The sequence below is a fragment of the Neolamprologus multifasciatus genome, chromosome 22 (assembly GCF_963576455.1).
Source record: "Neolamprologus multifasciatus chromosome 22, fNeoMul1.2, whole genome shotgun sequence".
NCBI classification, from domain to species: domain Eukaryota; kingdom Metazoa; phylum Chordata; class Actinopteri; order Cichliformes; family Cichlidae; genus Neolamprologus; species Neolamprologus multifasciatus.
The window spans coordinates 18,491,114-18,517,688 of record NC_140459.1 but is presented as its reverse complement, the minus strand read 5'-3'; the positions used below and the strand labels follow the sequence as shown (position 1 = coordinate 18,517,688).

The following is a 26,575-nucleotide window of genomic DNA, read 5'->3' as shown; positions in this document are numbered from 1 at the left end:
TAAAATGGTTTTTTTTGTTTTTTCCAAGTCACTTTGCTAATTTTTCTATAAATGAGGACTTGAAGATATATAGACTACCTGAGCAATTAACTGTTTAGTGAATCAAATAATTAAAAAAAAGAAACTGACGCTGTTTCTCAGGGAACGTAACCTCTACGTCATCGCGTTGGACTCTTTCCGGTTCGAATAGCAGCCATCTTGTTTCCCCTCGCAGGCTAAATAAAATAAATAATACGCTGAGCTGGACTTCACTTCGAACCCGTTAAAGAAAGTGAGTAAGAAATTAAAATTCATTTATATGTGGAGTGTTTACATGAAAGTTGTCCGTGTTGGCTGGAGGTAGCGGTAATTACTTGGCTTCTTTTCATTTGCTGTTCTTGACCAATAGACGATTGTTTTGGAAGATGAACATAGGCGCCATTTCCCTCCCCGCTCTCTGAGGCGCTTATTGGTGGCCCGCTGAAAGGATCACGGACGCTCAGGAAACTGATGTTTTGTGTCCACCATTTTGGCTCATATCTGAGCGATTGTCAGACACACTGGCTATTTGCGCCTGACCCCGAATGGCGCCAGTTGCAGAACGAACTTAGCCCTAAAAACCTTGATTGGTGGAATCTAGTCCGAGGTTTGATTGGTCTGAAGGACAGATCCAAACGTTGTCTTTATTGGTTAGACTGTTTCTTCCTAGCATTGCAAACCTTTGCAAACTTTCATATGTTGGCAGGGCTCGCTGTCAGCTGGTAATTAAAATTACACACGCTGAGCTGTACAGCGCTCCTCAGTCTGCATCCCCAGCAAGCTAACATTAACTCCACTAACGTTAGCATAAAGTCAGCGTCAGCAGTGACCATCCTATTAGCTAGTATTCTGCATGTGTCTTTCTACGCCTACTCCGTTAAGCATTTCACAATGGATACGACAGCACTACAGTGCATCTCAGTATTTTGTAGTTTATTTAGCATCCTTTGTGTGACGAATATATACCGGCTTCCGTATGCTAGCGTTGAATATAGCATTGAATTCAGTGGCTCCTGTTAGCCTCTGTGTTAAACCCAAACACCTTATAATGTAGCGACTTTTTGAAGTCAAACTCCGTGCTAAATACTGGGGTGTTAAAGAGCAAAGCTGCTCTAGTCTTCGTGTGAATTCCCTGTGGTGACTATCATGCCTTTGTTTCCACTATTTAGTACTTGGGGGGGGAATCTTCACACAGTGTTCAATTAATGAATACAAATGTATTTTCAACCATACTAACCAAACAAAGTCACACAACATGAAGCTGCACCAAGTTAATATTTAGTTTAGTTATGCTTTAAACCTAACAGATATTCACCCCATTCTCACTACGACCTGTGTGCAAAAAACAATACAGTCTCTTTGTGTTCCCACGAAAATAAGAACTTAATAAAGAATAGGAGAGAGAGCTCTTATCAACGGGGCAAAAACGGTGTGCAGCTTAGTATACTTTATCTCTCTAGAGGAGGTATGCATTACGTCATCATTTGTGTGTAGGTTTAATTGAGCAGTTGAGATCATATTTAAAAAGCCTGGAATATTAGAACACCTTAGACAGCTTAAGTAAGCTGTGTGCAAGTCACCCAGCTTACCATGTCGTTTTGCAGGTGCTCATGTGTTTTTCCATGTTTGCAGGTGAATGCATGGCTTGGCATGGCTACCCTCAGGGTAGCTGCTGTGTTTATGAAACCCAAGGTCTAGTTGTTGCATGTTTATCTCTAAACAGCGTCAGAGAAAGCAAACATGTTCCTGCTATGGGCAGTACAGGTCATGGGAAGGTCTCATTTCTGCGGTGACCTTGCCAGGTGTCATTACTGAGGCATTTTGGGTAGGCTGAATGCTGCTACAGAGAACTGCTCGAGCATGGCAACAGCAGTGGAGAGATTAGTCTTTGTGCAGCTCTGCTCTAATCATTAACTGGATGTCTGTAGTACCTGCTCTAGTCCCCATGCTCCTCACAAAAATAGTAAAGGGAACATTTAGCTTTGTTTCTCTTGAGTCTATCTTGTGCTCTCGCCCTCCCTCCACTTGTTCTACCCCTCCCATCCTGTAGCAACTCTCCTCTCTGTCCTTCTCCATCCTTCCGGTCCCCACTCCACCCCCACCCCGGTTTTTCATTGATAGGGCAGTTTATTATCTTTCCAGACTTTTGTAGCTGGATGTGTTCCTCTCTACAGTCTGTATGTTTTTTATTTTTTATTAAAGCTTAACCTTTGGGCTGCACTGCCACTTGGTCGCATCTCAGCAGTTTACTCTCTAAGCTTTTAACCGGTTTGCCCATTAGAAGTAGAAGCATTCACATCGTAGGTGGTGCATTGAACATCATGAGTTGTGCACATGAGTACTAAAATCACTCTCTTGAGTTGCACACTAAAGGTTTTTGTGTTGAAAGTATGCACATTTAAGCAATGAGACTTAACAAGAAGGACATTGTGTGACATTGCTGACATGTTTTTTTTTTGATGACGTTTCCATTGTGGAAGTTGCTGTGAGCACAGTTTTTGGGGTCAAGACAACATTGTCTTTGTTTATGGGTTTTCACCCATATCTCTTAAGTCTTGTTTATCCACAAATAGGATGAGAGTCAAATGAACTCTTTCTTTTTTTTCTCTCTCTCTCTGCCTTCTTCCACAACTGCTATCTAGTCAGCTGATTGTTCCATTTTGTACAAAGGCTCTCCATTGATTTGTTTTGCACAGAATAGTTTGTGTCACTGTGTAGGATGTCATGGGATTTATAGTGGTTGCATTAAGTTGCCTCAAAAAATTTGTTGAATGGAGTTCATCTAGCTAATTCATATTCTGAATAAATAATGCATGACCATGCATGTAGACATATTTGTTCCTCTGTTAGAATAATATTAAGAGTGATGTGATCTCATTGTTAGAGGTAGGCTGGCTGGAGGTTAGATGTTTTCATTGTGTACCTGTGACTGTGAGCAAGGATAACTGAGAATGCAAGGACAAAATGTGTGTGGGTGTGCATGTAAGACCGTGCACAGGTATGAGACAGGGAGTCTGCTTAGTATGCTTTTGTACTTTAAATCATGTGGATGCAACATGCGGCATCAATTCTGGCACTTGGTTCAGCCAATAAGGGGCCCGCATAGCTGCCTGCATCACATTGCCATCAGCCTGTACAAGCAGAGCGCAGGCGGGGCTTAGGGAGACATTTAGTTTGACATTGTAAATAAGCAGAGACCAGTTGTCAGAGAGCAGCCCGTGGAAGCTTTCTCATCCGTCCAGCAGCAGGAGAAGTAGAGACCGCTTGAGGACAGACAATGGCAAGGCAAGCCACAACCAGCACACCCTCACGCACTCCCTGCAGAGCTTTCCACAACTTTATCTGCTCTTTTCCATCTATACTCATGTCTACTCTCTCTTCCTCTTTTCTTTTCCCTGACCCCTATCCTGCAGCTCAAGGTAACTTAGAGCAGGAAGTTGGCTGTCGGTAAAAGGGGGTTGGGCAGAGGAAAGAGGAGGAGCAGGGGATTTGTCAGAGCTGATTGGTGTGTGTGGCTACCAATAGTGTGTGAGGACACAGTCGTCTCATTGGTTTAGAGTATCGGAGTGAGGTGGGAGCTGGCTGTGAGGCGGGGTTTGAGTATCATGTAGCATGCTAGATTGATTACTCTTGAATGTTAAAGGGGAAGGAGGCTAGAGATTTTTGTCTGTGAGTCGGGAGTGCCGCTGTACTGTTTGCCTGCTGTTGCTCTGTTGCCTGCCGCTGTGCTGGTCCTTCTATTCCTTCTCACCTTCTTCTCTGCACCAGGCCAGGGGTCACCTCAAAGACAAACACATGGGTCGCCGGCTAGAGAGGAGGAGGAGGGTTAGAGAGCAGAAAAGGAGGAGAAAGAGAGAGAAGGTCAGCGAGTTGAGGGGAATTGGGCTGAAGAGAAACAGCAGAGACAGGGTTGTATGTCTAGGTTGGAAGAGGACATTGGGAGGCTGTTGAAGGAGACGGGGCAATGTGTAAAGGCAGAGTGGGGGAGAGAGAGAAAAGAGGGAGGGGTGGAAGAGGGGGGGGCTCGCTCTTCGCTCTGTGTCCGGGCTTAAAGCCTTTTTAAAGCCAGCCAGAGTGCCTTTTGTCTGTTGATACGATCAGGGGGACTGAAGGAAGTGAAGGAGCATGAGAGTTTTTCTGTCAACCTCTGTGCTGCCTCTGCTGCTGCTTTCAAGGAGACTTGGACAGGGCTATCTGTTTCTCTCTATTTTGCTGTGCTCCAGGCCGTTCACCATGAAGGGCACAGGGGTAAGTCTGACAGCTGAACACATACACAGCGAGAAGACTTTAAGTTGTCTTTGTTTTTTTTTTTGGTTTTTTTTTTCAAAAAAATGTCCACTTTTTGATGTTTCTCCATCACTCTGCAACGATGAGATGTCTGTCCTTTACAGCCATCCTCACCCCTCCCCCTCCCATTTCCTCCCCCTCCCCTCACCTGTCCTGTAGTTCTCACCTTGGGAGATTGGTGTTGTGCAATTTGTGTATTTACGTGCATGGCTGTCATCTACGTCCTTCATTTGTCATTTCAGTGCTATATGGTTTTACAGAACGGTGTTCATAAAATAATATAGCTGTTTTGCATTATGTTTTCATCGTCGAATTTCACTTTGCATTATTGCACTGTCTTTGGATGTCACTTGTTTTGACTTTGGACCAGTGTGCACACACAAACACGCTTCAGCATGTACTCCGTGCCCCGTTATCGACTGCATAGAAGTGCACGGCAGCCAGATACTGACTTTGTGCTTAGATGGACTCTGCTGTTTCGGTGGTGTCCTTGGGCCCTGTGGCCACAGAGTCTTGGGGTCGCTGGCCAAGACCCCACTTTTTCTCCTAATGTCCCAATTAACATTTTCGTGCCAGATGGTGGCGCAGAGTTCAGCAGCAAAGAAGACATCCATGTTAAATAAGATTTGCTGTATATGTGGAGAGGATATCTCTGAGAGTTGTTGTCACTGTTGGCGTCAGTAGTCCCCAGGGGTGGAGGTGCAGCTGGTTGCAGTGACCTCAGGACCCCCCAGGCCCCTCACCATGACAGTGCCAGCCACCCAGATGGGACAGACTGTCAGCCTGTCAGCTTCAGGGGCAGAGGAGGCTAATAGTTTGATCTGATCTCTTCTGATGGAATCTGTGTAGGGTGCCTCTTCTCTCACTTTGCCTCTGACTCCGTGCCTCTCTCCTCCTTTTCTCCCTAATTGAAAGTTTCCATTGGTGCCTTTGACAAAACAAAGTCCCGTTGGGGAAAGAGCGAGAGAGCGAGGGAGATTGAGAGAGGGAGACTAAAAATAACTCTTAAGTTGAAGCCCTCGCTGCCAAATCCCAGGGTTGGCTGCGGTCTGCATGAGATTTGAATATCATTTGTACCCTACGCCGAACCATAGGCACACCAGGGGAGGAAAAAGTAAACAAAACACGCAAACCTCTTGCACATAGCTAGGCCTTTCCGCTCATCACTAAGGTGACCACAGCAACTGTAGGTTTACTCTTTTGTTCCCGCACCCACTGTGCTCTTACATGTGTACACTTTCACTAAAGACAGTGTGTGTCGGCACCCAGGGGGAGTTGGCCGTATCCCAGCTTGTAATATGCAGGTGCCTTTAGCCCTGCCTACTTTGACGCCAGAGACTGGGCCTAGCATTGGATGAAGGTCATAGGAATGTGAGATTGACTCCTGCAGTCTCTCCAACCGCACCGAGAGGAAAACATGCAGAGGGAAGGAGAGGCCCAAGAAGAAGTGAAATTAAAAGCGGGATGCAGAGCACAGCTAGTATGTATATTATGTGGTGTTTTCATTAGGCTTCTTAGAAAGTACACAGCCTGAACCGCTGGGGTCACTTAAGTGCTGCAGTGAAAGTTGGAAAACCTGCTCTTTTCTATCCTCCCCCTCTCCCTCCCCTTCTCTCTTTCATCTCTCTCTCTCTCCCTCCCCCCTCTCTGGTTTCTCTCCTCTGTTGAATGACCTTGGGAGATCAGTGACTAGCACTTCCTGGAGTTGGCTTGAAGCAGAACCAAGGGCAAAGTTTACAGGGCCGATGGGTCGGCTAGATCGGTCCGGCCATGCCAAAAGGATGTTACGCTGTAGGTCAAAGTGAGCATGTGTGTCATTAAAATCCTGTCTGTTCATATTTAATTGTACCACCATCTGTGAAACCACTGCGTGCATTTGAGTAGTTAATCTGTAATTCCTGGCTGCGAACTTCTTGTTTTTTGTTTTTTCCTGAGTAGATCATTTACCCTGTATGCTGTATCCTTGCCAGTTTATTTCTGACTGGTATTTGTGATCGGGTTCAGCACGGTTAGTGCTTTAATATTTGAGAATTTGTGCATACGCTCATTGGATTTATGACCACGATTTAACATCAGTGTTTGTTAGTGTGACGTTTCTTACTTAGGCTGTATTTGTTCCAACAGACTGAGTGCACTAAATCAGGATAAAGCTGTCTTATTAAACAGTCATCATTAAACATTGGTTAGATTCTCAAATGTCCAAATGATATATGGTTTATGTGAGCACTATACTGAGTTTTCTGCTTAGTGATCTAGTTGAAATCTAGCAGATTTCAACCTTAGGTGACCTTCCTCCAGAAATGCCCACTCTGCATCACTGACAGTTTTGGGACAAAGCAGATGTGGAAATTTAACTTCTTGCCCAAGACCTCTCAGTGGACCAGTGACTATCCAATAGCTGGTATTATATCTTCTTGGTGGTAACTAGTCTATGTGGGTATGTATTTACTCTTTGTCCAGGCTGACGTGTGAAAGTGTGAAGGGTACAATGCAGAAGGTTACTCTGAGGTTATAATACGCACAGAAACCGAAAGTAATCTATTTCTTCTGTCAACTCAGTTGTCTTTATATGTGCAAAGATATGATAACCTTGGGAATTGAAAGGAGAGTTGTAAAACAAGAAGTCACTCTTTAAAATTCACTCAGCTGCTGTAGTAGCTGTCATGCAGTTGTACACTAATCTGAAAAAATGGTGAGGTAGCGATAACTCTTTATATTCATATTTAATATTATTTTAAAAATGGTCAACCGGCTTTGAAGATTCAGTATAAGTATATAAAGTTTCAGTATATGATTCACTTTATCTTAGCTTTACATTTGCTTACACGTGACGTGACAGAGAGATCTGAGATGTGCTGCCTGCTTCTTCATCATCCTCATCATGACGGTGATAGCGATACTGAAACACCTCCGTGAAAATTTCACTCGGTAGCCTCAAGTAGGGCTTCAGGTCCTCCCACACTGCCTCGACTTGTTCACTTTCAAATATGCTCCTCAGAATTGGGCTCAGTTTACACAGATTGTCAGGTCATTAAGAGGGCAATTAAAAGCAGAACATTTCACTTTAACTAGAGGCCAGTTAATTAATCCCAACTCTGTTATCTCGCACATTGTCACTATGCAGAAAGAAGCATGTTACTTCTTCTTCTTTTCTCTTTCACTTATCTTTAAAAAAACAAAAACGGATCAGCCAAGCGATACTATCTCCTTGTTTCCAGTTTGCTGCATTTCTGCCAGCCATCAAGCCGGGGTCCTATCGGGTTTATTTGGACAGGAATTGAAAGCTCATGTAAAGTGGTGTGATGTCAGAGTTCGAGCGAGACGCCAGTGCTGCTGTGAATGGCCACTTAATGTGACGTGCCAGAAAGAGTGGGGAGGGAGGTGAGGATGAGATAGAGATGCAGGGCCCGGCTGGCAGAACAGCATTAGCGCTGATTCAGCTGCTGGAAGCCGAGCAGCGTTGACTTTCTCAAAGAGATCAGGTGAAAGTAAGACAAGACAGAAAATGCAAGAAAAGCATACTCGTGAGTGATAAAGGGAGAAGGGAAGCGCTAGGAGAAGAGACTGTAGAGCTGCTGAAGGAGGAAGAGCAAATTGCTGTGTTGGAACGAAGTCGACGAGGTCGAGACGTTTGTCCTCAAAGATGCACACATAGAAAAGAGCTGAAGGAAACCCAACACCAGCGATTCTGTCTCGATGACCTGATGAAGGACAACAGAGCTGCAGGGAAGAGGAGAAGAGAGAAGCACAACAGAGAACAACACCATGTACCCTAATATAGCAACAGCAGCAGATTAGAACAACACAGCAGGAATGAGCTTGTCAAGTTCATTGCGTGATTCAACAGAATAATTTGGAATTTTTAGCAATAGCAAGTCTGCTTCAAAGCAAACACAAGCACAACATTTACAGAGACTTTATCTTGAGTGACTGATAACACTCTCCATAAGTAGTAAGAAGTGAACTGGACTAGCAAGAAAATTCTTTAGTAATAGTACAAGTTTCAATTTAAGTAGTGCTTTAAAGCTTACTGAACTGAAATATGGAAGTAAATGGTGCTTACCCCTTCAGATAAAATAAGCCGTCTTGACTTTGCATCGATCTCCAGACCTTTTTTGTGTGTTACAGTGTTGACATTTATTAGCTTTTGAGTAGATTCAGCATTTTTTTTCGTACAGAGGATAGCCCCATTCACTGTGTTTATTTGACAAGGGTAGGCCCAGACCATAGAAGGTGTTGCACAAAGTCAGCGGAATAGGCTCCCACGCAAACTTTCCATTGATGCAAAGCATTGGGCAATTTGGTTATGCAGTTATATACTCGGTAGAATATGCTACCAAGCTGGAGGAGCAATGCTCAAGGGCATGTTGACACTTAGCCTTCTCTTCTCTCTCGCTTATATTGTTCTGTTGCTTTTTTCCTCTCTCACGCTTTAGCATGCCTCTCCTCACATATGCTTTCTCATTTCTTCTCACATAGCGACTTCCCCTGCACCTCCCCTCCCTCTTTTTGCCGCTGTGGTTAATGTAGTTGCGTATATTTACATTGAAGGTCACAGGGTCAGAAAGAGGTAGTTGGGGGTTTGTGTGTGGTTTGATATTAGCACACTCCTCTAACAGCTTTAGTTTATGAGAAGAGAGGTGTATAAGGGCGCAGGAGGAGGAACTTGGGAGGTTTATGTGTTTTATAGTTGCCGTTCTATAACTGATTAGGGCTTCTAATCTTAAGCTTAATTATTTGTTTCTCATCGTCCTATTCTGCCCTGGTTTGAACCACATAGTCTGACATACAATGCACATTCATTGATACCAAAGGTTGTCTTGTTTACAAGATGATGTGTTATGTGGATGATGCTTATTTTGTTCATCCCGTCTATGGGTTCATTTTGTTGCAAGGTACTTGGAGGCAGCAAAAGAACTGGCAGAGGTCAGTCCACCTGTCTTATGTGGGGAAAAATGGAGGAATAAAAAAAAACTACAATTCCCATCAGTCATTCTTGCCCTGTGGGATGCTGGGATTGTTCTGGAGACTGCAGGTTTTCAATCAACCTTGAAATGCAACTGGACACTGGAGCGTCAGACAGGGAAGGAGAGACACTGTCAAGGTCAATCACTAGCCTGGCATGCCATAGCTACAAGCGGCCTGATTGATTTATATAAAGCCCCCTCTCCCCCCTCTCTCACCCGGCATTCTGTCTTATCGATTTAGGCTACTGTCTGTCGAAAACTGAACAACAGAACAGGATGCAGCAGTGGTTCTTCTATATTATTCTACTGATGCAACTTGCAGGAGAGTCAGTCTTTCCTGTCAAAAATCAATCAGGTAACGAGCCTGCATCCAGAATCAGTCATTCATTGGTTTAAAATATTTATAACTGCACTTAAGCGCTGAATTTAAAAGAGCTGATGTGGCCCCAAAGTCAAACAGTCCCTTACAACAAAGCTGTGACTGAACCTAGAGGGAGAGACACTGGATGGTGTTTTTGAAAGGCTGTTTCTTGTATTGTATTGGTCTGTCAGCTGAACCAGACGTGGAACTATTCATGCTTGTTGGCCCAGGGTGAGAAAAGAAAAAGATAGAAGCCCCCCCTCCCCCCCCTTCATTCTTCTAACATTTTCTTTATAGTGACATATCTCCTTTTCTACCACTCTGTGTCTCCCTTTTTCTGTCTTGTTTGACCCACATTGCTGGTTTGCATAGCAGTGTTGCTGTGGCCCTGTCTGTCTCTTACTTCCCCTAAAGTATCTGTCTAAAGCCTTTGGCACTTTGTCTTAGCGCTGGATTAATGCTGAACTGGACAAGGCACTAGCCCTCCCACAGCAACACACACACAAACACATCCGGTCTCTCTTGAGTAGCTTTACACACTCCTCTCTTGTTCTGTCCCTTCACGTTTCTCCATCTTCTCCCTCCTGCTCAATCTTTTCATCGAGGTACGGAGAGAACGGGGAGAGTGAGGTGGAACGATCAGGGCACTTGAAGGTCTACATGCTCAGACAGGCCGGCTAATATTCCTCCAGCAGATTCCTGGCATGCCATAGTAACCTGCTGGATCCTCTTTCAACCGTCGGATCCTCTGTAGGTGCTCTGGCTGTGTTAGCAGTAATTTATTTCAGTTTATTTGGATGGTTTGTATCTCTGCGTGTCTTCACAATTTGTCAGTTTACAATTAGGTTGTTTCTTTATGGCACACTCTTGCATCTGTTGCTTCAACACTGTTCACTTGCGGGCTCACCAAAAGCAGTTGACTTGCACATGATGTGCGTGTGTTTGTAGAGGAGCTGCAGCTATGTGCCAAAGGTGAGGGACCCATTCATAATCATGGAGTGCGCAGCCGGTCTATTGGTGGGTTCTTAGGCTTGTCAACATCCCACAAGGACAATAATAGAAGCCTGCCGGGGTTCTATTTTCAATTTCACTGTATTATAATTATAGACTTTGATAGGATATGTGGTTCTGACACACAGGAAGAGCTCTGTGCAGTAAGGCCTTGTTTTGCAATGGTATTACAATCTTGATCTGTCTCCGAATCTCCATATCGCTTGTTTTTTGCTTTGTAATGATCGATCATTTTCTTGTATCCATCTCATCTTCTTTCTCTTCTTCTCTTTGAGCAGATTAGAAGATGTCTGGAGATGGTTTTGGAGCCACGGGCAGCGATGCCCAGCAAACACTGCAGTCCTTCTGGCCTCGTGTCATGGAGGAGATCAGGAACTTGACTGTGGTACGTAACACTCATGCAAACAGACAAATAATACAGAAAAAAAGGAAAAAGTCGCAGTTTCAGCTTTAGTCTGTACTTAACTGCATCAATCTGTTGTCCTCAGAAGGATTTCCGTGTGCAGGAGTTGCCTTTAGCCCGGATCAAGAAAATCATGAAGTTGGATGAGGATGTGAAGGTAAGAGGAGAACCTGAATAATGAAACTGAGAGAGAGGGTGTGTATTAAAAAGAACTAGATATCTTTATTACTATGCCTTTCACGAAGGGTGTGCCATACTTGTTTTAAAGAACATGCTATCAAAAGCGGGAAACGTGTAACTTAATCCTAGGCCCCCCAAATAAAAAAAAAAAAGTATCTTGTGAGGTGATACTCCACTTCCCTGCAGATATATTTTCTCGTGGTGTTTTTGGACAGACGTGCAATAAAGAGCTCTGTCCAGCGTGTTGGGTCAAAACGTTCCATAGCTGGTGATTTGGGTTGTGTCTGGTAACTGTGAAGTTACATAACCACACGGTGACCTCTCGTGATCCATCTATATGGAAGAAACTACTTCAGTCCCCTGGGACAGGACAAATTATGGCAAAATGTAGTTCTGTTGTTTTCATTTAATTGGTTACCCGTTTGATATTTCTAGTTTAACTTTATTTTCTGACAAAAACGTATTGCCGTGTTGGAAATTGTTGATTCATTTGAAGCTTGGTTCTTATCAAGTTGTTGGTCTGTGGCTTTTTGTGCTCAGACCACCCAATAAATAAATGGACTCAAAGATGCAATTATTATTTCATAATTAAATATAATTTTTCAATTAAAAAGTTGTATCAACTGTTTGCATTCAGCAGCCTCTGGTGATAGTAGCTCTTTTTTTTTTGTATGAAATGGGTTTACTTTAAAACATTATCGATGCGTGAAGGAATAATTGGGCATCATTTTGTGACATTGCAAGACCTGCAGTGTAGCAAGTAGCTAGTTAATGTGATTTATGTAAAAAGCTGCTAATGCAGACATTTGTAGCAGTGAACTGCTTTTTGGTTTTAAGATTTCTCTTTTTCCACTTGTGGAATTTTTAAAATATAACCCACTTTGCTGGGAATGGCACTTCCTGTTAATGGCTAAAACGAACCAGAAGAATATCACAAGTTATTACAGATAAAAGCATTGATTTGGGCCATATTGTAATACCACTGCTACATTTGAAGATCTGCTCAGGTTAACGTGGCTTTTTTTTTTTTTTTTTTTTTTTTTTTTTATGTGTCAGAAGGAACCACTCCACCAGGCAGTTATGAGTCATGGAGGAGTGTTTTTTCCCCCCCCCCATTACACCTGATTGTCAGCCAGAATTGTTCATAGCCTCTAAAAAGAAAGCCTCTGCTCTGAGTTTGCGTGTGGCTTGAGTATGTCGTGTCAAGAATGCTATCCCCTTAGTTAAGCAGCAGCTTACAGCGGTAAAGAGATCAGGAGATCACTAACATATCTGAAGGAAAGACCCTTCTGTTAGTCCTGACGCAGCACCTTGCACAGATGCAGTGCAAGCATGTGTGAGTGTTATAGCGTCAGTACAACTGTTCATTTAAGCATTGCTTTTATGAACATATAAGAAATACATTTTTATGGGAATTGATTTTAGAGTTCAGTGCTTATGAGTAGAAAGAAATAGATTAAAAGTACCCACTCAACTCTGCGTAAGCATCTATGCTAGTAACTACGCAGTCTTTATTTAACAAGTGAATGTATCTGTTGGTTATTTTTGCAGCAGCTGTGACTGAGGTCCTGAGCGATTCGTGTAATTGCTGATGTTTGATTGATGGACTGTGGGTGTGTTTAACCAGGTGTAAAACTATCTCTACTGTACAGATGATCAGCGCAGAAGCTCCGGTCCTGTTTGCCAAAGCAGCTCAGATCTTCATCACAGAGCTCACCCTCAGGGCGTGGATCCACACTGAGGACAACAAGCGACGCACACTACAGGTTATAGACATTTCTTTTTCTTTATATTTAAACTCCCCCATATGACATGTTTTTTTGTAATCCTTAGCAAATCCTACTTTAAGTGGATTGGACCTCCCGATACACACACAGCCCAAGTTGTAATTCCCACACTCCCACACTCTGACATCAATTGGCTATCTTTTTGGTTTCGTGCTTCTTATTCACTAAGTGCCAGTGTCAGTGTGCATGTACAAGCAGAGACCCTATACCAGCATCCCCTTGAGGACTGTCTCTCTGTTAAGTTCCTTCTCCCTCCATTCACTTTAAAAGCAAATCCAGGCGGGTGCCGGTGACCCACTTTTCCCCTGGTGCCATTTAGCATCCTCTGCTGTACCAGAGCTGAATAAAGGTGAGGCCTGGAAAGATACGGATGAAAAAGGAATCGGAGAACATGAAAGCACTGACGGAAGCGGTTGAGAAGAATCAGTCTGGAGTATGTCTCACCTGCATGTCAAGTAGAGAAAAACTGTGGAGCAGAACATGAAAGCCCTTAAGTCCACTTTATCCATTCACATACCTCTGAGAGATTAGCAGTCCATGGATATGTTTGTGTATGCCAGCGCAGGTAGAAAGAGGAGAAAATCTATCTTATCACAGTTTGTCTTGTGCTGAAGGCCTGCTTTGGAAGTACATTCATTTTGCTGTTAATATAGCTCTGTCCCAAATGGTAGTTCTATTTTTTTTATTGGTCAAGAAACTGTTTTAGAGCTCTGCAGTGCACACTTTAAAATAGAAACTTCATCTACTGTGACTGTGCACACGTTAATTGCCTTGTACACTACAGATGACGCATTAGTTGCATGTGATGCTTCACTTCATGAATACAGGATTTTTTTTTAATTTCCCTAAGTGAGGGAAAGTGGTGCCCTCTATTTCCACACCCATACACATGTAGAGCCTGATCCTTTTGTGAAGAGGGAACGCCAATTGGGGTCACCATAGCAACGCTCATCAATAGAACAAGTGTGGATGTGACCTGATGTTACCAGATATTAATCAAGGTACTAAATATAGCCTCTAGTGAAGGGGAGGGTCACAATGGAGGGGGTGAGGGGTCCTGACAGCCAATATCCTGTGGAAAATTCCACAGAGACAGCACACTGGTGTGGATATAGGAAGGGGTATAGAAGCAGAGCATGTGCTCATGAGGGCAGGAAAATGTCATTCCTGTTCATTTACACTTATTTCACACACACACGTGTGTTTCTCACTGTGGTCCTCTGGTGGTGGGTTTATTATTCCGTTTGCCTTTAGTAATGTTTTGTTTGGAGACAGTGTTACTTGAATCGCACAATTAATCATCAATCTGATCTGCTAGAAGTCAAAACTTGTGTAGAACAAAGACGTTTATGGGTAGATCAGCATGTTTTGGCTTGGGTGCTCTAGAGGTCGATTTGCATGTGGATGAATGTGTTACGGTGTTTTTGGTTCCCTGCTTAATACCTTTTATATGATAACCCTCATGAAGATGTGTTGGTCTAGCAACACAGTCCTTACTGCATGTGTTGCTAGAGTTATGAGCTGACTTACTGATTAAGCTCTAAACGTATCCTTTAAATTCAAATATTAAAGCAAACACCCATCTAAATACTACTAGGAACTGTATACAAATCTCCCTTGTCTGGTTGTTTTGGGAGTGATGACCTCAGACCTAGAGGCATGTTTATAAATAGGTGGCTGCGCATATAGAATTGGCATAATTAAGCTCTGACCTCTTTGCTTGACTTTCTCTTTATATTTTATATTCACAGAGGAATGACATTGCCATGGCAATAACAAAGTTCGACCAGTTTGACTTCCTGATTGACATCGTGCCCCGGGACGACCTGAAGCCTCCCAAACGACAGGTAGGAAAGCGGCCTCATTATAGTATTTATTACCTACACTGTGACAGGGAAACAGCTGGTATCTCATTAAAGTTACCACAGGATAAAGAGCTGATGATTTGGGTATTCATCTCAGGTACTTTCCATTGTTGGCAACCTGGAGGTGCTGTAAACATCCTTGACTGGAAGCTGAGGTTTTGACAGCGAGGGCTTTCAGTCGGATGTTTGCAGCGTCTTATTGCCTCAGACCGCCAACAGTAACCTCAGTGATTAAACTAGTTTGTGGAAGCGGGTACCATACAGTGTCTGCTATAATAAAGTATTAAAACCATGGCTCCGGTCAGGACATAACTCAGTGAAGATGCTGAAAGAAAACTGCTTAAAATGTTATGGCAGGCGATTAATGGCCAATATCAGTTACATTCAATTGATGTATAAGGAACTTTCAAAGATGGAGGAGTGAGATATTTAAATTTGCTGTCACGTAGACTGTCTCCAGACATGTAAACATCCTACACTCTCAGCTGTGTTGTCATGGAGCTGGGAGAGGGGTGTTTACGCTTCTGGTGATGGAGAAACCTCATCGAGACGAAGCCTGCTCATTAGTGAATTACAAAACAAAATGATATGGGTCGGTGTTTATGGACAGTTTATTGGGTTTTAAGTTTAACACCTGTATACCAGCTCAGCATTTAAGGTGCTGAACTGCCCTGATTTATCCGACAACCCTGATGTTACATATCTGTTGCTGGACCAGGGAAAGCATGCCAGCGGTTATCACGTTATTAAGTTTCATTCGATTTGTAAGTTACCCCTTTAGCATTACAGGTTGTAATACTGAAATTTTAAGGCTGATTAGCACCAACACATCACCTCAGCATGCCTCCGGACTTGCATTGCATGTTATCAACCAGTATGGATGGATCTTGTACCCAGATTACGTTACTCTTCCCCAGTCACATCCCATCAGTTATTTATCAGACTCTGTCTACCGTTACACCGGTAAAAATAATTCATGGAGATGCAACGGACTGATAGGCGTCCAATGTGTGTATGTTTCTCAGGAGGAGATGCGTCAGTCTGTAGCTCCAGCAGAGCCAGTGCAGTACTACTTCACCTTGGCCCAGCAGCCCGGAGCCGTGCAGGTGCAGGGCGCACAGCAGGGCCAGCAACCTGCTGCGCAGACAGCGGCGACCATCCAGCCCGGACAGATCATCATCGCACAGCCGCAACAGGGACAGGTATGGTTAGCAATGTGCTTTGTAGTGCACGTCGCAAGAAAACACTCAGAGTGAAGCCAACTGCAAAAACAAATTCTGCAAATTCCCCGTTAGACTCATGTATGGTACTTTAGAGGGAAAAAATTGGTTTCATTGTGTGTTGGAGTAACACCTGAAAGATGACCTCTTTCTAGAAGTCCTCTTCCTAGAAGTCCTAGGAGTCTCATATTTCTTGGATTGACTCACTGGATTTATTGATATTATTCGTAGCTAACATGTAGGAGCTGACCACTCTCCTGCCAGCAGGATTAATAGGACATCGAAACACACCCAGCAAATCCAGCTTTACACATATATGGACACCTTGCACACAGGGAACAGAACGTTCACTGATCTCTTATTTACTCAACTTTAAATACGTCTTATTAAGTAATTTACACAGTTACTGTAATATTGAGTCCAAAATAGAGGCGTTGTATAGCAGCATATCATATTAGTGAGAGAGGGGTATATGCTGCCCTAGAAACTTGTCCTCAACTTCATAAATACTTCCTGTTTGAGCTAAAAGACAGGAGAAACTGTGAATCAATAACCTCTTAATGGAACAACATCCCCATTTATATACAAACAAATACACACGCTCAGAGTCCTAGGATGAGGTTTTTCTCCTGAGGGTTCTGCATTTTCACCACCCATCGAGATAACAAGCACACATATCTAGGGGCACCATTCAGTTCATCTCTCTAATTATTTCATTCCTGCTACTTTTTCTGCTGAGCACTCCTCCTCTCCGGTTTGCGCTCTGCATGTCATGTAGCCTTGCTGCTGGGCTGGAGAGATGCTTCATGCTGCTTCAGCACACTGCCTGTAGCTGAGCTGTCATACTTGTTTAGACCTGGTGTGATTCACACTCCTGCTCCTGCTGCAGTCCCAAGTCACACTTTGAGTTTACATAAGGTTAGTGTCAATCTTTGACAGTTTACAAGGTGGCACTTTAAAAAGGTGGGATTTTAACTCCGTTTTAAATTAAAATCTGTGAAATTTTGAAGCTTTGCAACATTTCTCTGATTGTTTTTATCCACTTGGTAATGTCAGGACTAAAGGTTACGTAATTGTCTATTCAAATGACATAATTCCCATGTTAAAGACGGAGCTGATTGGATTACTTCTAACTCATCAGACAGATGTCATGTTTGGTACAACAGATTTGAAGTGCGCATTAAGGTGTTAACAGTAGTCCTGCAGGATGAAGAAGTATAAGTCAGTGCAGAGATTAAAATGAGGCGAGTTCCCATTTCACATCCTTTATTTTTGCGTCTGTGTGTGGCGCTTTCAGCGTCACTAACTGTCAGTGCTGTACCGATTCTGTCACTTTTCTCTCAGGACAACAACCCTCAACAACTTAAAATCTGCAGTTGGCCTTTGTTGAGCTTCTGTAAATGCAACTGTGATGTATTTTATACATTTTTAACAACCTGTTCAGTTACCACCATGTTTTCTTTTTGTGTGTTTTTTTTTTTTTTAACAATTTTATTTTTATCATTTCACATCATCCTTTTTATCAACCTCCTCCCGTTTTACTTGCATATTTCATAAACATGCTCGTAAATGTCATCAACTGCCTATATGCCACTGTTTGCTGCTTCTACATTTCAATCTTTCTCTGCATACGTGCCAGTTCCGCTTACGTTTTTGTGTTGAGTTTGTGCACTCGCTGCTTTCTCACTATGTGTCTTTCTCTCATTTTCCCATTTCTTTTCTGTCGGCCATCAGATGTTGCAAGGTGCCACCATGCAGCAGTTACAGCAGGTGCAGGTGCAATCACAGGGCACGCCCATCACGGTAAACACACATGCTTTCATATGTTTGCTAACCACACACAGAGAAAGAGGCCACTGCTTTGTGCCACAGCCTCTTAGGTGATGGCCGCCTACAAACTCTGTCCTGCTCAGGTGACTGAGGTCTTTAGGGGTGATTGTCACATGATCCTAACAAACACCACCTGATCTCACTCTGCAGACAGAACAGAGAGAGAGGACGTGAAACCTGCGTTTTCACGTTATGTCCCTGAATCTTATTGTGCCTGCTTAATAAGCTACTCGCAGACTTAAAGTTTAAGGATACCTAGGTTTCCAACTTCTGGTTTAAGATTGATTGTACTCCAGAAAAGATAATGATTTACTGCTTCCTTGCTTAACTACATGCTTCTGCTACGTAAACAACCGGTTGCGTCTGTTTGTTTATCTGTGTTTTTCTTCTCTTTTCTGCTCTTGTCTGCATTAGAGTGCGCCTGTCGCCATGCAGGTGGGTGAAGGCCAGCAGGTGCAGATTGTCCAGGCTGCCACAGCCCAGGGTCAGGCTCAGACAGCTCAAGCCCAAGGCCAGACCATGCAGGTCATGCAGCAGATCATCACCAACACTGGAGAGATCCAGCAAATCCCAGTAAGAAATGACAGGATGGAAAAGGAAATTATCAGTTTTGTTTTTTTTTAAAGAGAGATGATGGACAGTGCTATGTGTTTGCTGGTGTTTGCTGGTGATGGTGTTGTTTGATATTGTGGTGCAAGACAAACATGTGAATTTGACATTCATCAGTATTTGATGGGAGCTGTTAAGTTCGAAAAGGTTAAAAATTTACTAGAGGAACGTTAAGGTTACTCATTCCTGTAGTCCAGAGCAGGAAAATGGCTGTGACCTCTCTGCTCAAATGACCTTTTCTCTAAAACAAACTTTGTCTCCCCCTTGTGTCGGTTGGCTGTAGGTACAACTAAATACGGGACAGCTGCAATACATCCGCCTAGCCCAGCCCGTCTCTGGAGCACAAGTGGTCCAGGGGCAGATTCAGACTCTTGCAAACACCCAGCAGGTAACCCTACAACAGCAAGAAATCCAGCTGTTGTCCAAGCACTTAGCTGTAATAAACTATGACTGGATGTGTTTACACTTGTCAGTTATGGTATGAAGCTGCTTGTGAATCCCAGTGAGTGAATAACTTGCTCTCTCTTTAGATCACACAGACAGAAGTACAACAAGGACAGCAGCAATTCGGCCAGTTTACTGATGGCCAGGTAACACATGCAGCAAATAAATACAATTTTGAAATTTTAGTGTTTTATTTGTTTTCAGGTGACAAATGGCACATTGTTCTTATTTACGCTTTTCTATCTTTCTTGGATTGTCTCATTTTAACTACTTAAACAACTGGCTGATAACCAGTGGACATTTGCACTTCTAAATCCTGTTAATTCAAACAGTAGAGGGAATTGTTATCAGAAGATCATAAATTAAATGTCTTATTGAGCATTTTTAATGTCATCTTGTAACAATGAAAGGTGTGTAATCCACTAAGATCTAATAAAAAAGCCCACAGAAAACTGAACACACACAACCTTAAACCTCGCCATCTTTCCTCCTTTTTCTCAGCAATTGTATCAGATACAGCAGGTGACAATGCCAGCAGGACAGGAGCTGACCCAGCCAATGTTCATCCAGTCTACCAACCAGACAACTGACACACAGGTCACGCAAGTCAGCACTGAATGAGCCCTGCCAGGAGACTTTCTCCTCTCACACATACAGCACGCACACCAGCCCGCGCGATGCAGACGGATGCCATCAACTTTGACAAAAAGGACTCTCAATAATTCATTTTAAGCACGGCTCATTGCAACGAGGGACCTGAAATCTTGTAACACTCATGTTTTGTAATAAATTTACTACACTGGATCAAAAACCAAAGGGACGCTGATTGACTCTTTCACAATCATACGTTATAATCATCCAATCTTAGACATGGTGTACCTTTTTGTACTTGTGTCACCCTTATTGAATGGATGACTTTACGTTGTGCATCCACTTCCACAGTCCCTGACAACAGTCTTTGCACAGACTAAATTTATTCTTCTTCCCGTCATTTCCAACCTTTTACAGATTTTTAGACTATAAAGTGTTGATCCCCCCCACCCCCCGACACCTTGCTCTTCATTTGGAAATGAATTTGGAAAATGTCCATCTTTGTCTACAGAAGCTGCTCTAGGTTTAGGGTAGCCATGGGAAGATTTTTTTTATTTGTATTTTTTTTATTATTATTATTTAAAAAAAAAAAAAACCTACCTTACTCATTGTTTGTCATGTAGTTGGATAAAACTAAACCATATACCTCAGATATCACTTTATACACCAAGTCAATCTAAGGGATAGTGAAGAGGTTGAGGTTTAAGGATATTTTCATGTAGTTTGTTGTGTTTTCCATAATGATGATGACGCATGACTTTACGTTGTAAGGGCTTCAAACTGTACAGGCTATTTGTGAATGTGATGAAAGGCGTTGTGTGTTTGCGATGGAAGCACACGCACATTCATCTTTACTCCTCTGATTACCCCCCCCCAAAATCCCTTTGTCCTTAGAGTGGGGAAACTTTTTTCTGCCTCTATGCAGTTTCACACAGCCCTCTCGGCTTGGGTGGTTTTTGAGTCTCGAGTCTTGTGCCCCGGTTTAAGTCTCATGTACAAACACATGACTCTGTCTGGAGGGGGAAAAGCACCCTTTTTATAGAACTCTTTTTTTTTTTTTCTTTTTTTTTCTTCAATGAGTGTTTTTCTTTTGGCTTAAAATGATGTTTGGCCCGATATATTGCCCATTATTTTTTTTTATTTTTTTTTGTACAGTAATGAGTATTATCAATGTTGTTATTATTATTGTTGTTTTTGCATGTAGTTAAAACTGCCAGCATGACATGCAATAGATAGGTACAATTTTATTTTTGATGTTCCTGTTTTTTTTTTGTTTTTTTTTTTGTAAACAAACTTTGTGACGAAAAAAAAATAAAAGCCATACCTTCTCAACTTGGTCTGTTTGGTTATCTTTGAGTTTGTGTTATTAAGAGCTAATCTACATCTCCATTGTTTATTGTTTTAGGGCAGTTAAGCACCTTGCTAGTATACAGGGAGACAGGAGAGAAAGTCACCAGGACCACGAGATAGGACTGAACCAACCTAGGCATCACCATATGCTATATTTACAGGTAGACACGTCCCACCACAACAGGTCTTTGCCATATAGTGCTGTTTGGCAGGAAAATGGGTCCAGTGATTTACAAAATACAATACACCATATATGATTGGAAATACAGTATATAAGAGAAAAACAATTTGTACAATTCTAATCAGCTTCGAATGGCAATATCTCTTTCTTGTCTTTAGTATAAGTCGTTATCAGGAATAGTTCTCCAGCACATTCAAAGCTCGGATGTTGGCTGCCTTTTATTCTGCTTTCTGTCAAGATTTTTCTGCACTGCTTTAGTAGTTTGAGGTCGGGCTCTGAGGAGGCCAATCCATGACTGATGGTATTCCAGTGTTTGTGTTTCTATCACAGTGTGCTTTTACTGAATTGGCAGGATGTTAACAATCAGATGCTTTCTTGTTGGTATTACGTGGTGGATCAAAATCCTTTTCTGTGTCTGTAATTTCATCAATTTTGACAAGATCCCCAATACCTTTAGCTGATATGCAACCCCAAACCACAACAGAGTCTCCATCATGTTTTACAGATGGCTGTAGATGCTCACTGCTGACCACCTCTGTACACATTGATAACGATTTGAACCAAAAATGTCAAATTTGGATTCTTCACTCCTTTAGACCTGTTGCCACTGATTTTTATTTCAGTTCTTGTGTAACTTGGCACACCTCAGTCTTTTCTGCCTGTTTCCCTTCTTTAAGAATGACTTCTTGGCAGCCACCCTTCCAGAGACCATTTCTGAAGATGCTTCAGTGAACAGTAGATGGATGACTTTCAGATTCTGCTCATCTGCTGTAGGTAGTTTTTCAGGCCTGATCCTTGTTCTTTTTCGATCCACTTGTTTCATCTGTTTTATTTTTAAGGAAACACTCCATACTACACCAAGATATCTCACGTTTTCAGCTAATATCTCTGGCAGTCACCTTGTTTGTGCGACAATATTGTATTATAGGTCAAACTGGGTCATCTGTGTCTCTTTTCATAAGTTCAGCTTAAGAAACTGGAATAAATTATGTGCCTTTTGTGACAGCCTGCTGGTAACAAAGTGACTAAAGATATAATTTAAACTTATTTTTTTATATACTTAATGATTCATGGTCAGCAGTAGGTGGTTTAAGAAACAAAAAGGCATTCTTCTGAAAATGAGTGATAAAGGCAGGCTTCAGGTAGCCTGACGAGCTGGGGTGGCTGTAACTCAGGAGGCAAAGCAGGTCATCTACTAATTGGAAGGTTGGTAGTTTGAGTCCTGGGCTGCTCCACTCTATGTGCCAAATATCCTTTGGCAACATAGTAGCCCAAAGTTGCTCTCCAACGCATTAATCAGAGTGTGAATGTTAGATAGTAAGCAATTATGCATGGAAAAAAAGTGCTTGTATGAATGGGTGAATAAGGCAAGTTGTATATAGCGCTTTGAGTGCTCAGGTAGACAGAATAGAAAAGAACAATCCAATTAACATTTACAAGTTTAAAAAGACAAAAACTCAGGTCAAACAATCATGTGCTTACTATGTCAGATTGAAACCTGTTGTTGTTTTCCCAAATGGCCATAGGAGGGCAGCACTGATCTAACACATTTTAAACACTACTGATATACTGTAATTGGGCACCTGATTCATGTCCAAACAGAGGTTCATTATTTTTCAGTAAGAGCAGACGTCTATCTTTAACGTGCTCTCACGACAGCACCATCAGTATCTATCCACGCTGCTCCCAAACAAGACTATGTGAGCAGTGCTGCTGTCCTGGAAAAGCTTTGTGTGCCACAAAGGGTCAGCGGTTAACAATAGAGTCACGAGTTATTTGGCTAGAGGCCGCTCAGCTCCTGCGAGATCAGACTGCATTCCTTCTCCAACCTAAGTACTTGGTCATATGGGGTCACATGGGGGTCATTTGATTATTTGGGTTTCCTCCTGTATGCTGTAGGTCTTTACCTTTTCGTATAAAACACCTTGAGGTGACTTGTTGTGATTTGGCACTATATAAATAAACATGAATTGAATTAAATTTTAAAAGGGAAGGAGAAATAATTGCAGTGGAAGAGAAAATACTATTACTAATAATAATACTAATAGTGAATATAAAATGTCATATTTAACTCTATCTTAGAGCTGAATGTCAAAGTTCAAAAGTGGAAGTACTTTGTAATGCTGGTCAATCAAATTGTGTTTTTAAAAAATTGCACTTATGTATATCACTCCCTCTGCAATTCCCTGCTTGAGCCATGGTAGTCGGAGGCACAAGTAAACATTACTCTGACCGGGGGGTCCTTTCTTAATCGACTTAATCAGTGAACAATAACTGCATTAATGAATGCAGACTCATGCTCGGCTCTTTCTAATGAGAGGAACGAGGATTGTGAGAACGTTTGAGCTTAAGTTGAGCGTGAAAAGGATTGTCTGGTGGTATTTTTCTTGGCTGCCTCGTCTGGTCAGATCAAAGATCAGCTTTGGGCGTATGAACTCGAGCTCACTGCTCTGGCTGTGGTCTGGACCTTGTGATTTGGCCACAGCACCAAGTGCCCTCACCAACTTTGTGACAAACCCACGTTAAGAGTTCGGCTGGAGGCTAAGCATCATCTTTCACTCGGCTTTCGTGTTTGATCTTCTTTTCTCTCCTCCTTAGGTGTCAGGATGTTTTCCTTTAATCATTGTCAGGCTTCAGTGTGAGCTCTTCCCAGGTCTTGGCGTGTCAGCGTTGTATAAGAATAATGTGACAGTTCAATGATCCATGTAGAGTAATTTTCGTATTGCTTATGTCTGTTCATAATAAGCTTATACTGTAGGGTTAAGCAGCTGAGCTATTCTGCGCATTAACACTCAGGAAAGTTGCATCAAAGAGCCTGAACGTTGTGAGCACTGAGGCAGAGATACATGATCAGTTTGTTTGTATGCACCATGGTGCAAAAGCTGCCATCAGGGGCAAAGAAGGGATCTGATTAATTCTGGTGCTAACCCACGTCACTTCTGAAAATTTGTAAACCTCGACAAAGGCTTCGTGCTTGCAGAAGATCTTCTAAGTTATGAAGGTATAAAATAATTCTCATCTCAATTAAGAAATTTATTTCATTCCAACTATGTACCTGTGATTTAATGTATTCTCTTCTATCAGTTAATATTTATTCAGCAAAAAAACCCAACTTTAATCTGTAGTTTCCTGAATGAAGCTGGTTACAGGGTACAACTGTGTTCCTGATTCACTTCTGGTTGAATCAGGAATGTTGCAGGAATGTTCATGATCCTCTCTTCACGTGAAACTCCCTGGATCTTTTAATTGGAGCCTATTATGTCCTTTTTCAGCTCCACATTTTTATTTTGTTTTAACTCTACAACAGTAGATTAGTATGATTTACAGTTTTAAAAAGTCCCTATTGGCACATGCAAAATCAGAAGCTTAAAAAAAGCTCATACTCTATGGATTTTTATCAAAAATACAAAAAAAGTAAATAATAATTAAAATATGATTAAAGGTGAAAGATTGTAAGTCTTGTTTATCTTTTAAAGAAAAATATTATTCCAACTTCTCACTATGACCCACAGCTGGAGAAACAGTTTTCTCTCTTTCTTTTGATTGGCTGCCCCTCACACAGGTTTGAGCAGCAGGTGGGCGGGGCTGCTCACAGTCAGGCTGAGTTGCACTGCTACTCTGACTGAAACTACACAAATATGTCAAATGTAGCAAAAATTATACAACTTCAAACTCATATTGGTGTTTATAATAAAGGACCAATCTCTCTGTTAACCCCTTAACCGTTTGTTACATAAAACGAGGCAGTATGTGTTCTTATTATTTTTAGAAATCAGACACAGTGTTAACATTTGTGTTACTTTGTGTGTGTGTGTGTGTGTGTGTGTGTGTGTGTGTAGTCGTTTTTTTTTTTTTAGCTCAGGGATTTATGGTTCAGGATTGTTTTTGACTGATGGAAGTGAGGTAGTGTCTACTGTGTGCCCCCCCTCTACCCCCTGTGAGTGTTAGTAAAACGCTGCAGGGTCCTTTGAGGAGCCTGCTCACTCACCTCTATAGTGGCACTAAAAGTTGCAGTAAGTTACAAAGGAGCTTTTGACTGGTTATGAATGGACCACTGAGTGACGTCTCTACCCACCATGCTGTCATTTCCCGACTTAGTCACGAAGTGTTGTGGTTGACACTCTGGCATATTCATACAGTTGAATGGCGAGCTGTTACATTGATTGGAACGGGGAAATCCGCCTGCTGGTCTTTTTTCAGTGTCTACGTGATAGTTGGAGTGTGCACTCACCGGGGGTTCTTGCTTCAAGCACAGCGCTGTTTGACAATGTCATTTCAACTCTCCGAAGACTATAACCAGACTTATCACAACAACATTAACCCAGCACAACAGACGCTATATCAACAATTCGACTGCCCTGTCCCTATTCCTCCTCTTTCCCTTGTCCTCTGAGGTCTTCCCTTTAAGAAGGGATCTGTGTTAAAGAGGAGACGATACATGAAAAGCAGCACAGAAATGAGATTAAATAAAGACAAACAAGCGTGCTGTCTGGGAAAGCCATTAAGTGGTGTAAATAAACGTCGGCAGTGGAAATAAAAGGTTGATGGGGGTCGAGCGAGCAAGTTTGCGCTGTACTATGTGTGCCGTGCATTTGCTGATGCGAGTATTTTTACGTTCCCATAGATTCCCTGAGTGACTGTCGCTCCATGGAGCTCAGTGGGCTCTGTGGAGCGTGAGTGTATGCTTGGAGGGGTGGAAGTGTGGTGGAAAAACAGCATAAAGGGCAGAAGCCTCCTAACATTGAGGCCCCTGTAGTCCACTCTGGGTCATCTCCAAGGGTAATTCCAGCTTCACACCAGAGTTGTTTATGAGTGCCACCAAATCTGTGTATATGAGTGCGAGAGCTCTTCGTCGTGGTCAGGTTTATACATTTGTGCCTTCGACCACCCGCTGTCCTCGCTCAGCTGTTGTTTGTTGTCATGGGGCCGCCTTCAGCTTAAAGGCCACTGCCCGGCTCTTAGTGTTGATTACTAGATGAAAGCAACGTTGAAGAAGGGTACTGTAATAGAAAGAGACGAGGGTGGGAGTAGCTTTGCCACAGCGAAACTTTGTTTTTTAATCCCTGAGGGTACAAGTAAAGCTGACATGTCTGTCAACAGCTTTTTCTTAGGTTGCTGCCGGTCCTCATTAGGACTGCTGAGGGGAGGAGAGGAGGCCGGACTAAAAGAGAGAGGGTTGTAGTGTAGGGGGATTCCTCCTACAGGATGTCATTGTGGGGTGGGAGCGTTAGGATCCACAATACCCTACCCAATACCCTGTTATGTAACCATCTTCCCCCACTGATTGTCCTTTATCTTTCTGTCAGTCTCACCTTCCAAGTCAGAAATAGATATCGTACATTTGCCTGTTTTTAAAAGCCCTGGGCTGTAACTTTGCACCCTAAATGTTATCCCTAAATGAACTTGCATAGTTTTGACTAATTTCCATGCCTCTCCGATGATTGTAATTCAAAATAAAACCCGGCCTTACC

The 26,575-nt window shown here is 42.5% G+C and overlaps 2 protein-coding genes across 12 annotated transcripts in view; both read left to right on the top strand.

The window, feature by feature from the left end:
• Positions 1-139: 139 nt before the first annotated feature.
• Positions 140-20,142, top strand: nfyc (nuclear transcription factor Y, gamma). 11 transcript variants are annotated; one of them, XM_085149622.1, is made up of 11 exons: positions 140-271; positions 10,923-11,029; positions 11,136-11,204; positions 12,880-12,993; positions 14,766-14,861; positions 15,905-16,081; positions 17,834-17,902; positions 18,344-18,502; positions 18,822-18,926; positions 19,069-19,128; positions 19,484-20,142. In XM_085149622.1, the coding sequence occupies exons 2-11, from the start codon at positions 10,931-10,933 to the stop codon at positions 19,601-19,603; spliced, it is 1,068 nt and encodes a 355-aa protein (XP_085005748.1). In that variant the 5' UTR covers positions 140-271; positions 10,923-10,930; the 3' UTR covers positions 19,604-20,142. The 11 variants fall into 11 exon arrangements, with proteins under 11 accessions (XP_085005748.1, XP_085005742.1, XP_085005749.1 ...); XM_085149616.1 differs by having other exon boundaries at positions 11,133-11,204; XM_085149623.1 differs by lacking the exon at positions 140-271 and adding an exon at positions 288-3,298.
• Positions 20,143-20,989: 847 nt separating this feature from the next.
• kcnq4 (potassium voltage-gated channel, KQT-like subfamily, member 4) overlaps positions 20,990-26,575 on the top strand; it is a 59,272-nt gene continuing 53,686 nt past the window's right edge. The window contains exon 1 of the mRNA XM_085149609.1: positions 20,990-21,084. The gene's annotated coding sequence lies outside the window, so the exon portion shown is untranslated. The remainder of the gene's footprint in view (positions 21,085-26,575) is intronic.